At 41.0% G+C, this 26,690-nt stretch overlaps 1 protein-coding gene across 1 annotated transcript; it reads right to left on the reverse strand.

Moving 5' to 3' along the window:
- Positions 1–5,923: 5,923 nt before the first annotated feature.
- LOC129733740 (post-GPI attachment to proteins factor 2-like) lies at positions 5,924–26,690 on the reverse strand. Its single transcript, XM_055695271.1, has 7 exons — positions 26,016–26,690; positions 25,016–25,158; positions 24,764–24,898; positions 24,538–24,699; positions 24,167–24,272; positions 8,214–8,432; positions 5,924–8,155 (listed from the first exon to the last, which is right to left on the reverse strand). Exons 2-7 carry the CDS (start codon positions 25,106–25,108, stop codon positions 7,995–7,997), a joined length of 876 nt encoding a protein of 291 aa, XP_055551246.1. The 5' UTR covers positions 25,109–25,158; positions 26,016–26,690; the 3' UTR covers positions 5,924–7,994.

Consider the following 26,690-nt stretch of genomic DNA (forward strand, 5'->3'; position numbering starts at 1 on the left):
TAATATAATACTGTTTGCCAGTGGAATGAAACTGGTTATCAAAATTGATTCATTTTTCGTAAAGTTCTGGCCATTTAAAATTCGAGAATTTTTTTTATCTCAATTATTTTTTCCACCCCCTGTATAAATCAGGACTTTTTTTGGCGCAACAATTTCGTTGATTTGGATTTTTAGTGGAACTAAAAATTGTTTGTTGGGTAATAGATACTTTAAACTTAAACAGTTCCAAGTTAAACTAAACAATTACCAGGGAATTACCAATAGACTGCCGCTTTGCATGTCCATCATATTATAAGAGTTGGCAAGCCAAAGGAAATGCATTTTATTACAATTTCGTGTCATTGCTTTTTATGAGATGGTGCGAAAAGTTTGGATATTTTTTTAAAGTTCTCCAGTACTGAGTTGTCGAATTCATCTGTTCATAGGAAACTAAAAACTATAAATACCTTTTTAGTTACCATTATTTCTCAGAAACTCAGTGACATCCGGGGCGAACCTTTACACCACCCCCAACAATGCTAAATCTTGTCGAATAGCAACAAATACCCAGCGGCAAAAGCAACTCCTGGGGAAGGGTAGGTGAGGTCTCCTTCTTTTGGGTCTCCTCCAGTAACCAGCCGCACTGACTTGTGCTCACCCTTATAATATCGATAATTATCGTTAACGTCAAAAAATTAACGATAATATCGATGTCAAGCACTTATCGATATTATCGATAAGTATCGATAAGTTTCCCATCACTACAATGTAAACAAAACAAGTGTTTTTGGAGGATACTGATATAATTTTGTCGTGAAGGTCAATTCCGCACACTGTACCGTTCATCATAGCTTGGCACAATCTCACCCCAAAAGGGCTCGAAAAGTATACAGTTTGAAAAAACATTGTTTTCTGAGCCAACACAGGTTCAATGCATAATATTTCCTCAACACATTGGAGACGACATCCTAACGTACCAACTGAGTAGTAAGTTGATGTGATTTCTTGATCGGATTGGTTTCCCAGGGACATTTTTCGATAATATTATTTGCGCATGTTTTTCACCCTGTACTTTCAAACATTATTTAAGTGAAACAGTTCACTGTTATTATCTATATTTCATTTGAAGTTGTGAATAAATATGTCACGTTTCATAAAGTATTGAATTTGAGGTATTAGGTTCTAGAAGTCTCAAGTAATTTAACATACAAACATTTCCCGTTTTGGCTCAATCTCACCCCCGTGGCTTAATCTCACCCCGGCAGACGGTACGCTTATCATTCATATCCGTGCTTGTGTGTAAGTTTTACCTTTCCGTTTCAAGCTTACTGCTCTACTATACCGAGCCTCTGACCATTCTAACAAAATCGTCTAATTACAATTCCCTGGAGAGAACTTTCATACGTTACTCACACCAATTTTATTATAATAGGGACTTATTATTGTTAGAAGGAGGGTCAGCAGGGGTACTGTAGGATTCAGAATAAACCCATGCTAAAGTCCTCGACCCCCGGTCACCATAACTGACTTTGTAACCTTGCGGCTACGGAGCTCCCGGATTCCTGTGGAATACTATAGGGAGATGTACCGGGAACGTCACGGGATCTAGAGGGACTCATACGGACAATCCAGTAGATCAGTTGTTCGCATGCGAGAGACCGCCGCTATCGACGGCGGGTCGACGGCTGGCTCGGCCATCGGACACCGCGACGGCTTATAACCACCTTAGATCATTGCCCTCGATTATGTGGCCGCATTGATATAATTTTCAATTAGAATGTTCAACAAAAAACTAGTTGTGTGATTATTGCAAATTTTTATTTCCATGTTGCTTGAAAAAACAATTTTACAACAAAAAAAATTAGCCTATCGTGATTCGGCTCATGAAACTTCAGCCTTTTGTTAGTATTAATATAATTCGGCCGTTTGGAACTATCCCGAAAATAAGATTGGAGAGTTGAAAAAAAAAATACAATTATCCAGAATACCTAGAATCTGTAGAAAATAACAAATATCAAGAAGTCTATAAAATTTGGCACATCTAAAAATCTAGAAGATATTTGAAATACAGTGTTTTACGCAGGGGATACATACCTCGTAAAAAATGGCGTAGATACAAAAACCACGTTAAATCGAAAATCCGCATAAAAACCACGTAATTTAAAAATCTACGTAAAGTAAACCACCAAGAAAGGCTTTAGAAAAAACCAACCATCGTTTGAATTGTCCTTTTTGACGGTCATTCCGGATCTTTTGCAGGGCGAAGCAAGGGGCGTAGGGTTTTTTTCTTGACTAAGTTTTTGGTTCCCGACCCACGGTATTTCAAAAATTCGCGTACAAATTTTTGAATTACGAGTAAAAAAATCGTGGTAATTCAAAAATCCGCGTAAAAAACCATTATTGGAAAAAATAGAAATCTTAAAAATTGCAGGTGATATTGTTATATTAAAATGTATTGTTAATCCCTATAATATAGACGTTTGTCCAAGGAGAGGAGGAGAGGAGAGGATCAAAATCGTCAAAAATATGTTCACATAAAATGTGGATGGCCTCTAATTAAATCTATGAAGTTAAAAAAGGGAAAATAAAAAAACTGATCTTAGAGATCAGTAAAATATAGGATATCTAAAAGATTAAAAAAACAAAATTAAAAAAATACAGAAAATAAAGAAAAATTGAAAAGTTTCAAACGAGAGAAACAAGTTTAGTATTATTGTAATATATAGGGTAACCGCTCCTATATTCATCTCAGTACCTATATTTATCTCATCACGCTTTTTTGATCAATTTTTTGTCAAATTTTACCATATTTTCAACGTAAAACTTTCAGCCACTTGAGAAAATCGAGAAGCAAATAGATTTATTTTCAAAAATTTGTAGAAATTTGAAGGTAAATTGGACAAATGGGAGAAATAAGATGAATATTGGTGCACCAAGCTGTTTAGATGAATAATGGAGCTATTACCCTAGGAGTCGAGAAAACGATTAATGTCCCTCTCTGAAATTTATAGTTTAAATGAAGTGAAACTTCAACAAAACCATGCTAAAATAAATCAAGAATTTTTGAAATCGTGCGTCAGAATTTCGAAGTTTAAAATTTAGTTAACATTAGAAAGAAATAATGTGGATTTCTGAAATCCTTGACAATAATCTAAATCTAAAGAAAAGAAATCTAAGAACTTCAAAACCTCAACGTCCCAATATTTTTGCTTTTAGAAAGAAAAAAAAACTAAAATGTTGCAAGTTTAAAAATTCTAAACCATTAATAATCTAAACAAATAATAGAATTCCACATTTACTGAAAGAACAGATAAATTCAAAGTTTAAATCAATGTCGAGGTCGGCAACTTCCTGAAATGTATTTTAGAATACACTCCGCTGTTATTATCTATAAAAATTCATAGCATAGCATGACTTTTTGCAAGACATGGAATAAGACTTAACGGTTCTGACAACTAATTCTGGGATTTTTACTTGCCAGAGAATCAAAGGGCAATATTTCTATCAGTAGTCTTCTTTTTTCCTTTTTCTTTTTTATCACCGTAGGACCGTAGTGGTCGGGGTTTGTCCGTAAGGCCTATAGATCTTCAAGCGATTATGCCGGACGGATTGGTCTATGGTGAACCATTTAAGCACCGGGCTGAAATCAGCTATCATAATCTGCTCTCAGATTGACGAGCAGTTTGAGACGGTCATTTGGTTTACGTTGTTTGTCATGTCGTATTTTTGTGTTTGTTTGGGTTGAATTTAGGGTTATTGAGTGTTCAATTGTCCGTGGGAAGATAGAATGTATATATGTGATCAATAAATTACAGTGGCGTCGGGTCCACCTGTGCAACATGTGCACTGCAGTGCACCCCCTGCAGATACCCCCTATTCCCTTATATCCAAGCATGTGCAATTATCGAAATATTATAACCTACAAAAACAAGTAAGCACACTAGTGAAACCCCTCAATTTGAAGCATCAAACACTTTGGTTTGATTTTCTAATTTCATTTAAGGAAAAAGAACTCGAATAAATGTTTGGTGCACATGTGACGATATCAGCCACGCGACACCTCTGATAAATTAAAATGTGAATATCTTCGTTTACCTTTCGTGTGTACTATCTTACGTTGAGCCCAACATTCTTCGCCGTAGAAGACATCTTCGGTGTCGCTTAGACCATTGAGCTCAGAAGAAACCACTGAAATACCTATGCTGTCGCAATCAGATTCACTATCACTCAGCGCATAATCCGATTCCTGTATATGGTTGTATAACTCCTTTGTCACTTATATCTCTTCAACGATAGGACAGTTTTTTACTCCTGTATTTAGTATTTAATCACAAAGACCCTGTTATTTACCCTATTATGAAAGGGAGAGGATAGGATTATAAGCCAATTTTGTATGACTGATTATGAGTTGAAAAAAAAAAGAAAAAGATAAATAAACGAATAATAATAAAAAAAAATTAAAAAAAAGATTAAAAATAGAAATAAATAAATATAAATTGTTATAAGTTCAACGATGCAGGCTTCTGGTAAGTTGGGATGTTGTTAGGGTTTCCATGTTCTCATTCGTCCCCGTGTAACTGGGTATGAGACCTATAAAGAGACAAAATCATAAGCAACAATCGCTTCTCTATCAGACCTTATCCGGACAAACCAAAGTGCAGTATCTTTGTGATATTGTTTCCCATAAAGTCCTGAGTCAAAAGCCATCATTTATTTTATAATTTATAGCATTTAATTTTTTAATTTTACAATTCACGACTTAAGAACCCTGTTTTTGATGTTTAGAGTGACATAGCTGTTGTTCCCGGTAACAATCACAACTAAGTAACACTCGTGTGCATCTTTCATTGATTTGAGATGCAGACAAGCCCTGGGACCTAGAATGCAATCAAGCATCCTCAAGGTTTTATTTTGCCCAGGGAATATTCAAATATCTTGTTAACTTCTCGTTACACTGACAATCATGTTTAGCGCATTCTGGAAACTTTTTTGTATATTTGTCATTTTTGTATAAAAATATACATAAACAAGTTTGTTTTTAACTGTTATGTACTCGGCAGGGTACCTGGGTACCTGCTAAAGATTGGAAAATGGTATCAAAATTCATGAAATTACTCCAGGAATTGATTTTCATTTATTTTGAGTCCATCTGATAAATTGTCCGAAATGGCCATTTCGGAGCAGATTCCCGATCCTGAACATGGTCCCGAAGATTCGGATTTAAGGGAACCATATGGGGACCAATGGCCTTTTAGGTCCCGTATACTAAAAATAGCCAAATTTTCCAATCTTATGACGGATCAATATTGAAAATCGGTCAAGAATTAGAGAAGTAAGAAGCATTTCATTTTGGTGTGTACCTACCCGGGTACCCTGCCGAGTACTTACGTGTGTTAAAATTATCCAGTACATAACGTTTAAGTAATTTCACTAATATAGGAGTTTTCGACTATTTCACTGGCTTCAACCATGGAAACTTTACTTACCTCTTGCCGAGTGTTTGGCGCTCGCTTATCCGCCTGCCCAGTGCGAACCATCACTTCGGAAGTCTTGATGAGTGTTCCTCCCACACCACCCACAACAAAAGCGCTTAGTTTTTCACTCTTTTCAGTACCCAGCCTTGCACTGGATGTTATCAAAATCATGCGCTGCTGAAATCACTCACCTTCCCCTTTCACAAAACGCTGCGCTGATAATGACACACGGCAGGGGCACAAACAAAGCAACTCACTCTCACCTCTCATCATCATCATCATCGTCGTCATCGTGAGAACGCGGTACATCGAAAGAGAGGAGACCCCGGAGAACAAGCGCAACAAGCGGGCAATCCGGCGTCCGACCACGTGTTCATCAACAAAAACCGAAAAGGACATTCTTTCCGCGACACGCTGCTGAATCGCGACGTTGACGATGACGTTTTATTTTCTATCAAACTAACGCACAGTTTTGCAATTGAATTTTTTTTATTTCGTTCTTGCTTTATTTGGGCTTGGGTATGAATTGAAAATTTTGGCTTGCTTTGTTATAGTTTTTTTCTGTTTGCTTGTTTTACGTTCAAAAGTAGTGCTGAACATTTTGATGGTGCTTTCTTTCCGAGACAATCATTTTTGACAATTTTCTCTTTCTCTCTCGCTCTCTCTCTCTCTCTCTTACTTTTCCCGATCAAGTTCATTCGTCGTTTCTAAATCGAAGATAGACATTTAAAATAAAGTGGTATCCCGCCTAGTTTCTTTTTGTTTTCTTCATGAATTAAACGCCGATAAAAAGCCGTGTCCGGTGGGTGTTTTTGTTGTTGCTGTTCTGTTATTTTTTGTTTTATTTCCGATTACGATGCGATGTGCGCGACGGAATTCAACGGGGGGATTAAAATTCGTATGCGGAAAATTTTTGTGCGCTTGTCCACAACAACAAAACCAGCAAAACGGAGGAAACGGTGTACCAATTGTTTCGAAAAATTTACTTAACTCTGAAGTATACATCCCGATATGATATGTAGGTTACCACATTTGTTTATCTCTGTTTGTTTGGTTTCTCTCTGCTTTTTTGGTTTTGTTTTCGGCTTCGAAGAGTGCGATTTGCTTGCTGCTGCTGCTGGATGATAGAGGGAAGATATTTAAATAAAGCGATTTCACGCAAATTCGTTAGTAGAGTTGTCAGCATCCTCTCTGATTTTTTTGTTTGCGGCCAATTTTTTAACTCTCTTTCAATTTTGAACTGTTTCGAGAGGATGAGAACCAACAACTGAGTGAATTGGCGTTAAATCTCGCTGTAGCATGAGGTAAGCGTTTGTCTCTACTATCGATTCTAACCTTACTTCGAGATCAAAGGGGTGGGATCCTGCTAGAACTAAACCAATAACAATAACTTAAAGTATCACACATCAAAATTGACTAGCCGTTTGCCTTGTTTTTGGTTTTTTGATTGGACTATGAATCGCGCTGGGAATGCGGGCGAAAACCGTTAAGGATTAAATTATTAACGTGGACTTCGTTTAGATATGCTGCGGGGCCACACAAACGCTGCTAATATTAACAATAAATATCTGTTTGTTCGAATTCTTACAAGATTAAATAATATGCACTCTAATAAGGTACTGTTTCGTAAGTATGTGTGTGTGTTTGTGTACGTGTACGTGTGTGTGTAATGAACGTTTCGCGTCTAAATATAATCAAGACTAGAGCAGTTTCACGGCTAAATGCATTGCATTTAAGTTCCTCTGTTGTTCGATTTACTTGAATCTGTTAAATTGTGGACTATACACTTGCTATTAATACTAGATAATATCTTTTAACTTGCCTTACTTCACGTGGCTACCATTTTGCTACTAAGGAATTATATTTTTTGGGGGGTTAAATAATTTCTTTTCTAATCTTTGATCTCCTCCCAAATCGTCGTACGGTCAGATGTAACTCCCGTCCCCTGTATGAGAACATGAGGTGTTCTTTCGTCTGGGAAAAAAGAAGTCGACTCGCGCCGAAAGTGAGGTTACGTTACGCAGCCTCAAAGGAACACTCTATTGCTCTTTCGATAGTATATCTAAACCACAACAGGAAGAAGGCAGCTACAGCTTGGCAATTGGCCTAACCTAAGTGGGAATAAGACGTGGTCACAAACAGGGGACATCTACTGGAGGAAGATAGGAAGCAAATCTATTGCGGGCAGTCCTAGCGCCGTATTCATTAGTCGATCATTTTTTCCCCAGACAAAGAGAGGCGCTTCAACTAGTTTTTGTTACCTATTAATCGAGCGTAAATAGTGTGTGTTGTTTCAAACGTTTCATAGTTTTCTTAAAATACTTCTCCCGTTTTGTCTTCCATTTTGAGATGCTGTCAAACTATAGAGCACTATAAAGGTAAGAATTCGACCCTTTACTGCTGTTGTTACTTCTGAAGCAGTTCCCTACTTTTCCGCTTACGGCTACTTAACTAATATTCTCTACCAGTATTTTTTTCTGGTTGATCCTTCTATCAATTAGGGAGAGTTCAAACAAGACCAGGATCTGGACCGAGAGCACCTTAATCCAGCTTCCAACTGATGGAGGCCTGCTGTTTCCGGTAGCGGTTCGCATTTTTGGCAATCAAGAAATCCTCCGTCGGGAAGTCCAGCATCGTGGTGCAGTGAAAGCCCATATTGGCCGATGCCACGATGTACTCGCACAAGGCGAACCAGCTGAAGGCTGAAATAAACAACAAATTCATAAGTGAAATAGTTCTTTCAAGTCACAGATTAGTTACCCAAATCATGACAGAGGAAGCGGTGCCTAAGGAAAAACAGAATCAATCCGACGGTGGATGCGATGGACAGGGCGAAGAAGGCCTTCTTGTAGCGCAGCGACGATTCCTCTTGGACGGTTTGCGGTCCGTTCGGCTGGAGCACCTTCAGCAGTTTCAGTGTCGCCAGCATGTAACACAACGAGGAGGTCATAAAGATGATAAAGAACCGTTCGTGCAGAGCTGCGTTTAAGGGGACGAGAAGGAGAAATTGAACAATCAGTATATATTCCCAGTAGTAGAAAATTGTTTAAGAAAATACTCATATTAGCTTGTATAGGTTTTTTTTTTTTGTCAATTTATGCCTGTAGAACAATTAAGCGCATTTCATCACGTACTTCTAACCTGAACACTATTTTCGCTTATATTACTTCTGGTATTCGTGCTACAGGTCCAGCTTTCACGCCTGATCAACTCCAATGCCAGCATTTTTGAAATGCCATTTCAGTACAGCTGATATAACTCTTAGTTGACAAGTCTGCGTTTTCACCGTTCGAAGACACCGAGTAATCACCGATCTGCCTTCTTTAGCGTTCATAATTCATGACTATATGACTTTTACTGGCTACGCAGCACATTGAAATCCCCATTTTTTTCAAGGTGGCAAAGAACTCTGCTCATAAACACCTCAGAAGAGAACTCAGAGTGTGGTGATGGGGTAGTTACACTTTCCCAAGCACCTGCGTGGCCCGTCCTAACCCACTGAAACTCCTCTAGTCTCCAGTTCAGAACGATAGTTAAGAGTCCTTCGCGAGAGGCGCAACCGCATGTTTTTTTGATGTTCTCCGATTGGGCTGAAATTTTTAGCGTTTGTTCGTCTATTCAAGGTAGGAAGTTTTGCAAAATTTAAATTTTTTTCGTTGAGGTTAAGTGGGGTAAAACGGCCCTTGAAAATGATATGTCCAAAAACGTCCAAATACTAAAAAGTGCAATAACTCCTGCTAGACTTGATGGATTTTCCTAAAAATGTGTGGTATTATTCTACACTAAAAGTACTTCAAAACGCATGACCACAATATATGGCAAAGAGGTAAATTGACGAAAAAAACGCATTTTTCTTTTAACAATTGTCATTTTCAGCGTCATCCTACTCTTCTCAACATCGTTAAAAAAAATATCTGAATATGGCGTTTACATGAGTCCTTTTTAGTCAGTTTCCGAAAGATGTATCTGGATATTATGCCAAATAAAAGCTTTGTAGTTGTTTATAAAATGCTAACTTCGGGTTCTGGACCTTTTCTGTAGAGAAAATAGCACCCCGAAAATCGCCAAGTATTTCTCAAGAAAAAAATTAAAATTTTGCAAAACTTTCTACCTTGAATAGACAAACAAACGCTGAAAAATTTCAGCCCAATCGATATCTTCTCAGACAGTCAAGCTGCACTTTTGGTACTTAAGTCCTCAAAATGCGAGTCCAAATTACTGGGGAGTGCAGCGCAGCACTACGGGACACCGTAGAACGACAGAACCAAGTTCTATTGTACTGGGTACCTGGACACTGTGGTATCGAGGACAATGAAACTGCTGACTACCTCGCAGGACAAGGATTAGCTCAGAAGTTCTTTGGCCCTAAGCCATTTCTGGGTACCGCCAAATCGGCCGTCAAGTGCGAACTTAAAACATGGGAAACGCTAGAAATACACAGGGCTGCAGACAAGCTGAACAGTTTATATCTCCAAACCCTTTTATAACCAAAAGGGCTTCTCAGCCTCTCTACACGGGAGTTATTACCGGACACTGCTCTACTCTTTACCACCTAAAGAACATCTAAGCCTGGTACACTTCATGGTTCATGCGTCTGCGACAAACACCATTTTCCAGTTTAGCGCCAAGGATTAAACGCAAGATTCTACGCTCAAACACACCAGTGTTTTATAGAATGCAAGTTTTGCACGAGTTTGTAGGCTGCGGGACTTCAGCTGGTTACGCAATCCGTAGAATGTCACCATCCTCCTCTTTGTCTCACGGCTAACCTCATTGTCGTACGTTATTAACGTAGCAAGATAAATAAATTTATCGACTACTTCAAATGATTCCTCATATATCACCACCGCAGCAGCAACATCCAACGGGTAACCTCTTCTACCGCTCTACGCTTAATACCAATGATGTCGATATCGTCCGCAAAATCCAGGACCATGTGGGACTTCGTCATGATGGTGTCGCTTCCAATGCGATGTTGAATAATAAGTTTGACAGCCCGTCACACTACTAACAGCATGAAAGCGTCCGATATCTCTATGACGCTTGATGTGGAACCGTCAAATCGTGCTACCCGAATCAGTCCAATAAGCTTTGTTCGAGCATTATCAGCCATAACTCATTGCAGTTAACTGATTCGAACGCTGCTCTCAAGTCTACGAACAGAGGTGAGTCTGCAAGTTGAATTCTCGAAATTTATCGAGAAAGTGGGTGAATATTGGTATTCGCAGACAATGGTGTCCTGTTGAGAAGAGTTATACCCCGATGATTACCAATGTGGCTTTGATGACTTTGAAACGTTCGGCGGGAAACATTTTATGTAGATCAGACACCTACCATCCGATTTATGAGACTTTTTTACTCAAAATAAGATATAATTTGACTACCACTTTAAGATATTGGCGAATTACCATTAATGCTCAGAAATAATCGATATTATTTTGCTTTGTGAAATATACTAAAACTATGCCAAAACCGGTTTCGTAGAATCACCGTTTGGAGCTCAGTTTTTGTCCGATTTAAGATCTGTTTTTTTTTTCAAAAGATGGGTAAAAAGATGCTAATATGTGGACAAACTCATAGAATTTTGATATTTGGTCTTAAAACAAAATGGCATCGAAAAAACATCAAAAATTACCGGTTTCTCAAAAATTCAAAATGGCGCCATTGTTGCCCGTTAAGTTGAAATATGTTCAAACTCGGGGAAATTTAGTTTTGCATAAAAATACACAAAAATTATATATAGAAGCCAAGGCAGAAAAAAAGTCAATTTTTGTTGCACTGTGTAATCGTTGTCCTTTTTGATCACATAGGTCCATGTCAATCATTTCGTTCTATATTCTTATCTGACCTGACTAGGGCTGCGAACCAAGTCTCGCGACGGGGCTGTCGTCTTAGATATAGCTGGCGAGGCACCACATTGGATGGTTCAGCCGCCCGTTTAAGGTCAGACGCTGTTGTTTGCCACCCCTAACATGGGGATACAGCCGCGAAAGACCCCCCATCCCAAATGTTTGTACTGATTCATATAAATTTTTTTCCAAGAACAATTTTATGTTTCTTACGACGTTTTTGTGACGATTGTGATTTTTTTCTGGAATGATACAATAACTATCTACAATTTTGCTGAAGACATCACCTGAATCAAACAAACCATTTTGGCTCAGATAGAAAAAAAGTTTTTTTTTTAATTTGAGCTTTATGCTCTTACATCTTCTTGATCAAACAACCATCAATGTTTGGGTAACCTTTTGTAGTTTTCAGAAAAAAATGTATAAAATAAGCTTTTTAAGAAATGTTATTTAAAATGTGAAAAGGTGCTCCGGAAAAACGATGAAAGCAGATAGGACCTTTTGAAATGTTTATCTAAATAGGTTCAGCATTTTCGGTTTCAAATTGGCATAACAGACATTCTGTAGAATGAGTTTTTCCAAATTTATTTAGGTGATACCTACTCTGACAGTGACCGGTCAACAGGCCCGTTAGTACCCGAAGATCTTTTGACGTAGAACACGTCTTACGGCAACAATTACAGGGACCCAATTTCAATACAGGGATCCAATTTCAAACCCGAAAACATCGAGAGCGTCACAAAAATTGTCCAATTTCAAACGTTTTAAACCCAGTCAGTTTCCAACCAAATTCTGCCATTTTTGCAGCAATCGATTGGAAAATCATTTAAGCACCCGTCCAAATGCAGAAAATTGTAATCTGATTGTTCAAACTATTGTAGTATTGAAAATTGTTGAACATTGTCGAAACGCAAATGTCGACTTTTGATTGGTCGCTTGCTGCCTTTCCCTAAAAAGGACGACAGAATGGAGTACCTAGATAGCCGGGAATGCACTCTTCGGGCTATATAAGAGATTGTTTCTCCTCAAGCAAATCAGTTTACTAGCAGCAGGCAACAGCAGCGGACATCAACACCGATGGCAGTAGGCGAAGTGGATCAGCATCGGGCAACAGCGGCGGTGGTAGTGGTTAGCTGCAGTTCTTACCTCTTTCAGTTCGGCTTCTCTTCGATCTGAGTTGGACCCCACCAGCGGTAATCCGATTCAGATATCGTTGGGTGAATACAACCCGAAACTGAAAGAGACTCGCATGGCCAGGTGGTTTGAGAAGCCACCATCATCCAGCGTATGTATATAGGGTGTGTGCACATAACGTGTGTGAATATTCGTAGCGTGTGTCCCTAATATATAAGGTGTGTGGCCTCTGTCATAGAGAGCTGTTTATTTACCTACGGCAAGTTTCTCGCCCCATCGCTCGCGTTCGCGTTCACTATGACAGAGGCCTGTGGCTTGCTAAATAGCGTGTGTGTATGATAATGGCATGTATGCATGCCTGTAGCGCGTGTGTGCATGTTTATAGCGCGTGTGGCACCGCCACCACCACCACCACGATCCTACTGACACTAACAGTCTCTCCCGAGCCGAGACTCGAACCTACGATGACTGGCTTGTTAGACCAGCATCGTACCTCTAGACCAGCTGAGAGGTCATCTGGTCTCAATACCAACCTGAAAAACACTTTGTTGAGGAACAAGTTGACTGTTCCAATTCAATTTTAAAAGCTAAATAGTTAATTCAATCTAGTAGAGAAAAATTTAATGTTAAGCAGCATTTCAATCAATTTCGTTTCGTTTTTAAGCAAATAATCATACCCCAGATATGATCACAGATTTTTTTTCGCTGGTCACAGATTTTCACAGATTTTTGTCGTCAGAACACAGATTTCGAAACGGCAACTCTGTATATAGCGTGTGTGTATGTTTATGGCGTGTATGCATGTCTGTAGCGCGTGTGGCTTGCTATATAGCGTGTGCATGTCTAGCGTGTCTGTGCATGTCTAAAGCTTGTGTGGCTTGATATTTATCGTGCGTGGCTTGCTATATAGCGTGCTTGGCTAGCTGTACAGCGTGTGTGTATGTTTATAGCGTGTATGTGCATGTCTATAGCTTGTGTGGCTTGCTATATAGCGTGTGTGGCTTGCTATATAACGTGCGGCTAGCGTGCGTGGCTTGCTATATATGCTATATAGTTTATAGCATGTGTGGCTTGCTATATAGCGTGTGTGACTAGCAGTATACTGCCATTCCAAGCATAGTTGTCCCAGCGTGCATAAGGTTTGTATAGAACATGGGACTACTATGATTGGAACGGCAGTATAGCGATTGAAATTTTCATATATACATAATTGCTAATAAATCACCTCATGAAGAATTTAATTATCACTGTAAATCATCCAAAACAAAATAAAAAATTTGCCATGTTGAAAAAATATTCACTTGTCAATAAATCGCATTGATAAACACAATTAACCTTAAAGTTCAGCTGAAGAATTTTTGAGCTAGTGAGCCTGAATCACATAATTTTTCGCGCAAGTCTTACTAATTGCAGCAATCAGTTGCTATCGTAAAATGCACAAAATTGTTATTTGAACTGTTATATCATAGATGGAGAATGCACTATTTGCCCTTGTCTATATATAACCTCTTCGTAGCCACGGCCTAAATTAAGATATCTTAGTGCAACTTGATACAAAAGACAGTCACAAAACAATTCAATTTCATTCTTGTTTTGGATACGGCAGCAAGTGAAACCGCGGTGCCGGCTACAGAGGTAAACGTCATCTGGAGACTATTAAATTAATTAATCCCAATTGAGTGTATTCCCAAACCTATTCCAAGAAAGACATTGACAAAAGACTGGCTGTCGTATTAATCTTCTAGCTTGTCTGGATGTATCCGTGACGTTCCAGCTTGATTCTACCGTGGACATTTTCCAAGTTCTAAATTCAGTCCTTAGAGTGCATCTGGGACTCCACAGAATGGTTCCGGGCCTATAAAATTTGATGCTGAGCCTACTCTTGCTAGACTGTCGGGTTTTTCATTTCCTTCAATGCCACAATGGCCGAGCACCCAGTATAGAATAACTTCGTTCCTACTGGCCAATTGTCTTAAAGAAAGAAGGCATTCTCACACTAGCCTCGATTTACATGTAAAAGCTTTAGGTGCGTTCAAAGCTGCTTGGCTATCAGAAAATATGCAGATTTTCGCAAATCTATATTTTCTTGTTAAACGAATATTCACACATTCAATAATAGCATAAATTTCTGCTTGAAATACCGTTGGACTGTGGCCCATTGGTATAGCTCTACTGATTCTAGGGCCAAACATCGCAGCTCCAGTATTTTCACCCATTTGAGATCCATCGGTGTAAAACACAACAGAACCTGGACGTAGACTCGGCCCTCCTGACTCCCATTCATGGCGGCTTGACTTAAATACTTTGAAGGGAATGTGATAGTTTGTCTTCGTTGTCATCCAATCTTCTATTGTTTTAACATCAGAATTCAGTCTGAATTCCTTAAGGATCCTTAGGTGTCCCACAAGATCACCATCCAAGATCTTATTATAACGTTTAAATAGCAAAGCACTTTTTGCAGCCTGCTGCTTTACATATTTGTGCGAAGGTAGCATATAAAAGAGTGCTTCCAAAGCAACTGATGGTGTATTTTTCATTGCCCCAGTTATTGATACACAGGCAAGCCTCTGCAGCTTGGCTCTCTTAGTTTCAATGCCCTTCAGGCATATAAGAAAAAAGGTTGCCAAACAATGGCCCAAAGAAATGTGCGCCGCTTAATGAGTTGTATCAGGATGAGTTCAAATTTTTTTTCGACCTCAAATCAAAAACTAAACGATGAAAGCTGATAAAATAGTGCGAACAGTAAATTGGATAAAATTTATTTTCAATTAGGCATTCAAGACGATTCTTTCAAAGTTTGATACGATGTTTTTTTTTGTTGTTTTCTCTCTCAAAAAAAAAAAAATCTTTCCTCTACGAACAAATTATGTGCATAAAAATATCTTACTACAGAAGATGACTCCTTTTCAGGGCTACCACAAATATCACTGACGAGTTGAATGAATAACTACCAATTTTGCGTAGTCCTACTTGAATAATGAGGTCGTGTCTAAGATACAACCGTCTATTTTTTTTAATTCAGTTCAAATGAAAACTATACATGTTCGTCAGATTTCTGTTGATTTTTGAAACTTTTCGGTAAATACTTCCCATTTTTCATTCAGTCCTATTCTCCATGAGATGAGCAAAACAGCTAGATTTTTTTTAATGATTCCCTAAAAAATTTCCTAACCCTTTCCAATGACATGCAAATCTAGATAACTTGGTGAATTTATTGTTTTGTCACTAAATCAATATTATTCTACTTCAATCATTCCGTGGCCTCCCGGCTGTAATGTTTACTGACACTCTCCCAGTCATAGTTGGTCCAGTGAAACGAACCTTACATATTTTTCCACAACTGCAGCTGCCTTACTAAACTTCCACGAGAAAATTTGAATGCAGACATTGTTTTGTTTTGTCGATTTTGGAAATTTTGCGAACGCCTTTAACGGTCTTCAAAAAATTTCACAGTTCTCCCTATAAACAAAACACTGTCATTGGTTTCTCGGTATGGCTAATAGAGACGCTACAGTAATTGAAAAGATTAGTTCGAATCCAAAACGGGAAATGTTTGTATGGGAAGATACTTCAAACTTCTAGAATCTAATGCCTCAGAATTAATACTATATGAAACATGACATATTTATTCACAACTTGAAATGTAATATAAATAATATTAGTGAACTGTTTTACTTAAATAACGTTTCAAAGTACAGGTTGAAAAACTAGTTATTTTGGGGTGACTTTGTCCTAAGCTATAATGAACGGTGAAGTGTGCGGAATTCATATTCACGACAAAACTATAGTAGTATACACCAAACACTTGCATTGTTTACATAGGGTTTTTTCCAGCTATAGTATTATTTGAAATAATGACTGAAAGCTTGAGAACTGAAAGCTAACAACTGTTAGATGAAAAATTACAATGACTGATATTACTTATGAAATGTAACAAAAATTTGTGCACCTATTCTATATAAACTGATGACTTTTAAAGCGACGAAGGAGGATTGTGGGCACGTGTCCAGCGGCTGTTATATCATCAATGGAATATACAGTGGTCAATGACAAATAATAATTGAAAAGAAATGTCTCCTGAGGCTTTAGTCCTAACGTTTTTCCTTTCTAAGACACCTGGAGATGCCACTGTGTGTCGTCCCTTTACTAACTTTTTTTTAACGTTATTCATGTGAATTATTCGTACTACTGTTCATTTTTTAAGGTATTAAACTCAACATTTTGTTTTTGGTACAATGTCACCCCATCTCTGTATGCCTGAAGGGCACTGGGTACTGAAATGCCACTGCGACATTCTTGCTGATTGTCTTTTGTGGCGGGCCCCGATTGCTGTGCACAGGTTACGGATTGTTCTTACTCATTGATGGAGTAGAACTGTTTTGTTGTAAACCTGTACCCCAATCAGGTACAACATAGTTGATGAAACTAATGACCTGCTTGGGATTGGAGCTCCATGCTTGGTATGGAGTTAAAAGTTAACTTCCTAAGAAGTTGTACCTAGAGGAAGCAAGAGCTTCGCAAGAGCAAAGCAAATGCTCTGAACTCTCTGGTTCAGATTTGCAGAATCGGCAGGTGTCGTTCAACACTAGGCCGATTTTCTTTAAATGATAAAAAGCGGGACAGTGTCCGGTGAGGAGTCCCGTGATTATCCGTAGGTCACTACGATTTAGACTAAGTAGCTTTCTGGCGGTTCCAGGGTTCGGATAGATAAACTGTTTGCCTTGTCTACAACCCTGTGCCTGTTGCCATTGGGATACTGTTTCTAGCCTTTCCCAAGTTAATAGTTCGCTTTTGATAGCGGAAATGGACGTACCCAGAAACGGCTCGGGACCAATAAACCGCTGAGCTGATCCCTGTCTTGCTAGGTAGTCAGCGTGTTCATTACCCTCGACTCCGCAGTGTCCGGGCACTCAAAACAGAAAAACTGAATTCTGTCGGGAAAGTTCCCGTAGAGTTTCAATGCATTCCCAAACAAGTTTGGAAGCGCATTTGACGGACTTAAGTGCTAGTAGTGCTGCTTGACTGTCCGAGAATATACCGATTTTCGCATGTCTGTAGTTGCGTTGCAGACATATTTTTGCGCAGATATATATGGCATATACCTCTGCTTGAAAAACGGTGGGCCATTTTCCCAGGGAAAACGTTTCCCTGATACCGGGTCCGTATATACCAGATCCCGTTAGGGATCCCATTTTCGAGCCGTCCGTATAAAAATTGACGATGCCAGGTGGAAGATTAGGCCCTCCATTGTTCCACATAGAGCGGTTTGTTTCAATCACTCTATATGGAATATCCATGTTGGTCCTAACGTCCATCCAGTCGGAGACTGTGGTTTATAGCGGAGTTAGTTTGAACTCCCTAAGTATGCGAAGGTGGCCGATTTGGTCCCCTTCAAGTATGGTTTTCCTCCTTTGCAACCTTAGAGCGCCAAGCTCTGCTTCCTTTTTCACATGAAGATGTAGAGGTAGTAGGCAAAGCATAGCTTCCATGGCTGCAGTTGGAGTTGTTCGCGTAGCGCTGGTAACCGAAAGACATGCAAGTCTTTGAACTTTTTTGAGTTTGGCTTGCGCAGTCACTTCGTTCACCTTAGGCCACCACACTAGGGCAGCATAGGTGATTCTTGGTCGGGCAATGGTCTTGTAAGACCAGAGTGCCAAGTCTGGTTTTAGTCCCCAGGTCTTACCGAACAGAGTTCTGCAGGCCCAGATCGCTGAGATCGCTTTCTTAGCGGCATGATCCAGTTGTGCAGACCAGTTCAGTTTCTTGTCCAAAATAATTCCGAGATATTTGACTTCATTGCTGAAGCCCAGTCTAACTCCATTCAGTATTGGAGGAGTGATGGAGATCGTCCTTCGTCTGCCGAATGGAATTAGGACTGTTTTTAAGGGGTTTATGTTTAGACCCTCCTGTAAACACCATGACATGGTGGTATTCAGAGCCGTTTGCATTCGGCTCGACAGAGTTGCGTCATCTTTACCTCTGACGATGAGGACGATGTCATCGGCGTATCCAATGACCTCGTAACCAAGCTGTGAAACTTGTTGAGAAGTGCGTCGACAACTAGTGACCATAACAAGGGCGAGAGAACTCCTCCTTGCGGGCACCCCTTGACCACTGACATTGTTACAGACGAATCTCCCAAGGTTGCTGTGATCACTCTGCTAGAGAGCATTGCGTGTATCCAGTTCCTTGAAGTTTGGTCGATTCCCTTATTAGAAAGAGCCGTATCGATTGATGCAAAGGACGTGTTATCGAAGGCCCCTTCAATATCAAGAAAGGCACATAGCGCCGTCTCCTGATAACTTAGGGACTTTCAATCAACGTCACTAAGCTGTGAAGAGCAGTTTCTGTTGACTTGCCGCTTTGATAGGCATGTTGGTTCCTGTTCAGCGGGGAGTCTTTAAGAAACTCGTCACGGATATATTTATCCATTATTTTCTCCATCAACTTGAGAAGCGATGAAGTCAGACTTATGGGTCTGAAAGTTTTAAGTAGGGTTTTGTCCTTTCTTCCAACTTTGGGGATAAACACTACCTTCACCTTCAGGCAGTTATCCGGAATATGGCCCAGGATAAAGCTGGCTCTGAAGAGGTTGATGAGTTCGGACATGATAACTGCGGCCGATTTTTGTAGAAAGATGGGTAGTATGCCGTCTGGACCAGGAGACTTCATAGGGTCGAATGAGCTTAGAGCCCAACCTATTGAAGCTTCCGTGAACAGTCGACGGGCCAGCAGGATGGACTTCCGAGACGCCATATGTCTCGAATTGTCCTGCCGCGACCCTTCACTATTCAGTTCTTCGGTCTCTGTCGATCCAGGAAAGTGGGTGTTTATAAGAACCTCCAGCGTTTCCTTGGTAGTGACAGTGAGGCATCCATCCTCTTTCCTCACCTGTCCTAAACCGTTAGTATGGTCTTTGAACATCGCCTTTTGGAGCCGCGTAGCTTCCGGCAGAGTTTGGATTCTTTCACAGAAACTAACTCTGGATTTCCGTTTAGCCTTGCGTAGCTCGGCGTTGTACTTAGTGAGGGACGCCCTGTAGTCGTCCCAGTTAGACGTGACTTTCGCCCTGTTGAACAACCGCCTAGTTTCCCGACGAAGGTCACTAAGTTGATCATTCCACCAGGGTACGTCACGGCATACTGACCGCTGTGTTAGTGGACATTTAGCGTCGAAAGCATCCATGATTCTGTTTTGTAGATCATTTGCTGCCGAATTCAGGTCAACTGAATTTCGAATGTTGCTGTAACTGAAAGTTCGTGAATCGATCAGGTGTCCCTTAAAGGATTCCCAATCTGTATTCTTAGGATTTCTGAACAGCTCTCTTTTCAGAGGGTTAGCCTCTATATTAAAAACGATGTGTCTGTGGTCCGACAAACTAGTTTCATCGGAGACATGCCAATTTTTAATCCTTTCAGAAATGGAGGCGCTACACAGAGTGAGATCAAGGACCTCCTGTCTGATAGCGTTGATAAACGTGGGGTTATTCTCTACATTACATACATTGACATCGTTAGAAGTAAGGTATTCAAGTAGGTTCTCACCCCTGGTGTTGGTGTCCGAGCTGCCCCAGATCGTATGGTGAGCGTTGGCATCGCAGCCGATCAGAAACGGCTTGTTGATGGCCTTGCAGTACCGCACGAGCGCAGCAACTTCGGGTGGCGGTATATCACCTTGGTCGCCCGGGAAGTAGGCCGACGCGACAACCATTTCCTGCTTTCCTCTGGTTGTCGGTACTTCAACCGTGACGGCAGCGACGTCGCGTTGGAGAATTGCAGTCCTTGGTTTGGACTGCGTGTCACAGTAGATTAACCTACCGTTAGGAGCGTTAAGTCCGAGAACTTTGGATTCGTTGATCCACGGCTCCTGGATGAAAGCAGCCGCTAGCTGCTCTTTGGCGAATCTTCTGCAAAGAACACCCGAGGCGCCTTTTGCGTGATGGAGATTCGCTTGCAAGCAGCGAAGGCTGCTCACTTTGCAGTGAAGTTGCCGTCTTTGTCCGGATCGGAAGATGATCCTGGTATTGGCTGACGGCTGCCAACAGCGGTTTGGCTGGTTGATGGAAGTTGCTCTTCCTCACTGTTCGGCTTCGGTTGCAGCAGTCGATTGGCAACAGAAGGTCGTCGCGCACACTGTGGCGGTTTTTGACTCCGGGGGGTGCGACTATTCGGTGGTTGATGCTTCACACTCTTGCGAGTCTTCGGCGGAACCGTCCGAGCAGCCGCGGGGTTGCGTTGTTTGGGTGTTGACAGGGCACTCACGGGGGAGCATCCTGCGCGTACCTTTCCAATCGCAGGGTTGCGTTTGGGTGGTTGTGGGGCACTCCCGGAGGAGTTTCCCACGCGCCCCTTTAGCCCATTCGCAGGATCGCTTTGCCTGGGTGGTGGCAGAGTACTCCCGGAGGAGTTACCCGCACGTACCTTCCCTGACATTGCGACGGAGTCTTCTCTGCCTGTGACGTTCGGCCTTCCGCTTACCTTTCGGATGCGTGCTTTGCCGAAACCGTAGTGCAGTTCATTATTTCTACTCTCAACGAGTTTGGCCGATTCTTCGTCAATATCCAGAACTAGTTCGACCAAGGTTTTTACCAATTTGCGGTTACAGACTCGCCACATTTTGGTAGAGAGATGGTCGTTCTGATTCTGGAGCGAACGAAGAATCATCTCGTCCGGAGAGTTCGCACTGTCCGCGAAGTAACCGACATACCGTCTGGCCTTCGGCAGATCCTTCATGTGGTATACACGAAGTTGTGCTCCCTCCCATGGTACGAGAGAAGGTACCTCCCTTTCCAACCATTGCACTGTGTCGTTGTCGGCACAGGCAAGTTGCAGGAAGCCATTTTTTAGATGGCAACCGTTAAACTTGGGCTTGGTGGTTGGATTTTCCTGGTCCGCAATGTGATCGAGGATGGAGGTCCGGACAGCCTGAAGCTGGTCCGTTGTGAGTAGGGAGCTGGGGTGGGTAGCAGAAGTAACCGCAAGGCTTATAGCTCCCACCATGTCCCTATATGTGGCCTTCGGGAGCGGCTTCGAACCCGATGACCCCAAACCAGTGCCGTTCCGCAGTTTTTTAGGCTGTGGACACTTAGTACTGGTGTTTGGGGACACCAAGTCGTCCGACCGCTGTTGGAAGGAGGGCCAGCTTCCTGGCTTCTTCGTACGAGAGACCGGAGCGAAGATTTTTGCTCAGTCGCCGCCTTTGCGCATTTGAAAGTCGCTTGACAAGGGGTGCCGATGATTCGGGTTTCCCTTCGTCATCGGGCCTTGTCTGTGGACCGGGAACTAAGTCCATTTGACTTTCGTCATTCCCTTGTGGAGAAAGTAGGATTAAGGATGAAGCAGAGGGTCCTCCGTCCAGCGATTCGCTGTCGAGGTCCATCTCCTCCGTTCTGCCCGGTGCGTTTGTTTTTATTGGACTACGCTCCGATGAGTCCATGGGTTCCGGCAAAGAAAGGCTGCCGGTGGCCGAATTTTGTGAAGTTTTGTCGTTCATAAAATTCCCACGAGTCGCTGGGTAAAGAAGAGTCCGCTGCATCAGTGACCCGCGTGATGCAGTAAGGGCTAATTACTGTGAAGGGTGCCCTGGTACTCCACAGGCTCCGTTAGAGGCTGGGTATTCCTTAAATGAGATTGTGCCAAAGTTCATGTACTATTAGCAAAATTATAGTTTATTGTAACTTAACCATATTTGCGGTAGCTGTTAACAAAACATTCAAGCATGCATTGACTAGGTAGCCTATACATAAGAGAGGCGCCATGACACTCACCGTTAAGGCAACTGTCAACATCAAAACGGATAACGGCAGTGCAAAATTATACAGCTCGCCCGTTTTGATGTTGACAGTTTCTTTAACGGTGAATGTCATTGCGTATTTTGATCGAATTCATTGCTTTAATTTATGCGTTAGAAACTAAGGAACAAAAAAGCATAATTTTTTGGCACAATCTCACCCCGGCAGACGGTACAGAAAAATCTGTGTATGTGGTATCGCTGGGTAGAGAACATATTTCAAGCGGCTAATGTAGTTTCCTGTGTATCGAGACGAAATACTCGAAATGTGCATGGTGAATTAAGTACGAATGTAAATTTCTAAAATTCTTTACTATCTTCCTTTCTGTAAGCACTTGGTTTCAGATTATAAAACTGATTCAGCAAACTATGACAATAATCAATTAAATTTCCCAATCGAGGGACACTATTTCAATTATTCTGAACCTATATCAGGTAGTTTGCATTAGTTTTGCAAGGGATTTTCTTCAGCAACCAAATGGTGACAATTTGGGTTGATTTTTCTCAACGTTCCCGTCATTGGAATTGTCAAAGTTGGTCAAAACTCGAGATTTCAATGCTCTCACAATAAACTTTGGATAATGTTTTTCGAGGTGATGTTTTTCCTCGACGTGAGCACTAAAATGTAGTTCATATGAATTTTTTTTTTGTCGTAGGACTACGTCTAACCGCACTATATCGAGATACATTTTTTGTGAAGAAAAAAAAATATCGAGATGCATTCTGCGAAAACTATAACCAAGGTGTAACGTTGGAATGAAAGATTTCAAACAGTAATACTGATGTAACCACAGGATGTATTACAATAATCAATATGTCGTTGGATTGATAAAATGATGAACAAATTTGTGATTTCTCAGTTATCATTATCATTTCATTGTTAAACAGTGAAAATTTCATAAAAGTTTCAAGGTCGAATTTTCACGAACAATGTACCAATCACACGCGAGCACGCCTGGCACAGACTTCCTGAGTAGACATCAACTGCCTTCTGTGATATCCTGTATAGCAGTGGCAAAAAAAAATTGACAGAACCTCCCCGTCCCAATAGGTCAACTAATGTTCGCTTCTATGAACCTAGACTATTTTGATGTCTTGAAGGTGAACCTTTTTCGGAAACTTCGTAACCACCTCCACTATCAGACAGTTTTACGTTCTGCTGTTAGAATATTATTTAAACTGATGTCTTGAAGGAAAACATGCTGGCACAGGCAACAGTATTGCACCGAGCAATGTATGGATAGAGTGCTGGTCACTTGTCGTCTATCAGTGCAGTATAACTCGATATTCATTTTTGTGCAGCCAAGCTAAGTGAAGACTACATTGCCGCTGTCGACGCACAGTGGGGCACGACACGGCAGAATTTTCCTGTTGCCAAGATTGAACCGTGCCAAAAATGAACGGTTCTCTTTTCATGACTTTTTTCATAGATATTTCCACCAATGAACTAGTTTTAGTTCCAACTCGTTTGAGGTGTCACGGCTGACGACCTAGATACTTGATATTACTACCAGAGTAATTAGAGGCTTTGTACTGCTTAGATCATGATCATTATATTACCGGCAGACCAAAATACCCTTCTTTTGAAGGATGTTGAGCTTGAATTGGTTGAATAATCAAGAAAACTAAGAAATGTGATTAGACATAATCATGTCTAATGTGTGCCAAAATCGAACCGTGCCAAATATAAAACTAGCTCAAATCAAACAGAGCCTCAAAGGGGAATATAAAACTATTGTAGTCCTACGTCAACTATGCGGTCGTATCTTGGATACCACCCTCCTACTATATTTTTGTTAACTTCAGTTCACACAGAAGAAAAATATTGTTCATAGTACTTTGGAGTGAAGTGGCAATTTTTAGTTAATAGCTAGGAACAGCCTTGTCCACAAAGTGTAAATTGAGTTAAAAAAAAGAGTGATAACTTCGCAATTAACTTACGGTAGTTTTCTTTGTTGGAAATGTAGGTAACGCAGCACAGGGCACTAATCTCCGTGAGGTTAAGCCAGTAAACAACATTCAGCAAGCGGCTAGCTTTCTTTATACTCTGAAAACAAAAAAAAAAGATGATGAGACAATCTTCATTGCAGTTATTGTATAATATTTTGAATTTGTAAAATTTGAGATTTGTGCCTTCAGTTTTTTTCGTATCACATAACAGCAAAATAAACAGCTTTTCAAAGAATGTAACGAATAATCAGGCACCATGCAAAAAGTTCGAGTTTATATTAAATTACGTCAAGTCCCATAGTACACTTTTTGAATTCGAGCAACAAGTCGTGTCCCACACAAAACACCCAAAATCCACTCACCAAAGGGTCGTTCAGTTCGTTGATCAACACGCGATAGTAATTTTTGTAGACGAAGGCAATGATAAATCGAGGCCCGATGTGGAGTGCTATCGAAACCCGCCAAAGATAACGCTGCGGGCTGACACCAGTGATGGCACTGATCGAGGGGATTATGTTGTACACCTGTGCGCGGGAAAGGGGAAAATGTGAACCTTTCGAAAAGGGTGAAATTCAATTAAAAACCTACCCGACAGTGCGTTTCGTGAATTTCCTCTGGCTGGAAGACGTAGGCTGAGACGAAACACACGAACAGTGTCCCCAGCGGCAGGATCAACGTGAAAACACAAATGTCCCGAAAGCTGACAATCAGGTGTACGATGAGCTGACCAGAAGGGAATGGGAAAGAAGAAAACAAATGCTGACGTCAGTACTTTTGGTGTCAAATGAATGAATTATCGATGGCAGCGAAGACGGGTGATATTTGAATGCCTATCATTACCTTCTCCGATGGGCTTTTGGCTGCATCTCCACCGGCTTCCGGTTGCACCTTCACGAACTGGGGTTCCCCATCAAGAGCGTTCCGGGACTGCATACTGCTGTCACCAGCTGACCGCGACTCCGAGAGTAAGAGCTTCAGCTGCGCTAAAAATATAAATTAACCGGCAAAAAATACCAAATGTTATCGCTGGGGAATATATTTGATCAACCCAGTTCCATCCCCGTCACTATTTCGTTACACATTCGCAAGGCCAAGTCGCGCTTAAATAAACACGCCACCATCCTGCTCATCATCTGTCAGTGCCAATTTTCCAGTAAACTGCACAAAAAAAACATTCACATGAGTTCCGCACATTATGCATGCTACCAATACACGCATGCACGTGGAGCCAGAAGGAAAACCTCCCAAAAGCAACCCACTTTCAGTGGCAGGGTTGCTTGTGTTTGTGACTCTCGTACACAGAAGCACAAAAAAAACACCGAAAAGGAAAATTCGGATAGTATGAGACCGCAGCCGTGTGCAGAGTTCTTGTTCGGAGGGGGTCAAGTTCATTGATTTGATATTTCTGCTTTCAGTTGCAGCTATGCTCTGTTATATGTTTGATTTTCTGTTTTGGTAATAATAAATAAATTAATAAATGACCAGGACTGGCCAAATTAAGGTGAAACGGGACGTGGTCGCGATCAACTCGAATTTTGCAATCTAATTTTTTCTTGATTTATGAAGACTGCGTACATGAAACTTTGATCAATTGTTTTCACAACTGTTGCATGCCTGAAGTAGTAATTTGAGTGCTGTTTATTTAGTGAAAGCCGAATTTTTTACGATCAAAATATAGAAGTAAAAAGAACTCTAACCTCAAATCTTGAAGCATCGCTGTTGACCTTAGCAGCAGCGCTTTCGAATTGCTACCGATAAATTTTATAAATTGTTGTGATAATTGTTCAGCTCCTAAAATCCCCTTGTGCACGACTCTGCGTTAGACCTATTTTATTCTTACCTCACGATACACCCGCTCACTAGTTGCCCAGCGTGTCTCAGGCGCTGCTCCCGCTTCACACACCCCACCTATCCGTACTCCCGCCGTCAATCGGTGCGCGAAAATTTCACGAGGAAAATCTCTCCCTTAATATCGGGAAACTGTCTTAACACCACCACACAACCACTGACGACTGTCTTAATCTACTTGTAGTGAGTGTACTTAATTTTTTTCTCCACCCTTAAGGACCGTGACAAAAAATTATTCTTTCAATTCTAAAGACTCTCCACTATATCCCTCTATCGATTGTCACTTGCCAGGAGTTCTGTCTTGAGCTTAGGATTTTTTTTTCTAAAAGATTCCTCCGTCCAGTCAGCTCCCACGCTGACTTTTGTGTGTTCGGATGCGTCTGTGTATGTACGGCAGACTACGAAGACGACGACGACTGGAAAAGGACACTGCAGTCATTTTTTCTCCACCCGTACCGTGGTCCTGAATTCCTTGGATTGCAATGACATTTTCACTTGCCACACTGAAGACGAAACCACAACACTCTAAACGAACACGACCAGACCGGAACAGAAAAAACAGGAATCCAATCCAACACGGCACAGGTTTTCCGATCGGATTGCCTGCTGGGAACGACGATGTAACACCGTTCACGGTTCAGTTCGATTTGATTCATTAGCTGGAGTA

The sequence above is a fragment of the Wyeomyia smithii genome, chromosome 1 (genome assembly GCF_029784165.1).
Source record: "Wyeomyia smithii strain HCP4-BCI-WySm-NY-G18 chromosome 1, ASM2978416v1, whole genome shotgun sequence".
NCBI classification, from domain to species: Eukaryota; Metazoa; Arthropoda; class Insecta; order Diptera; family Culicidae; genus Wyeomyia; species Wyeomyia smithii.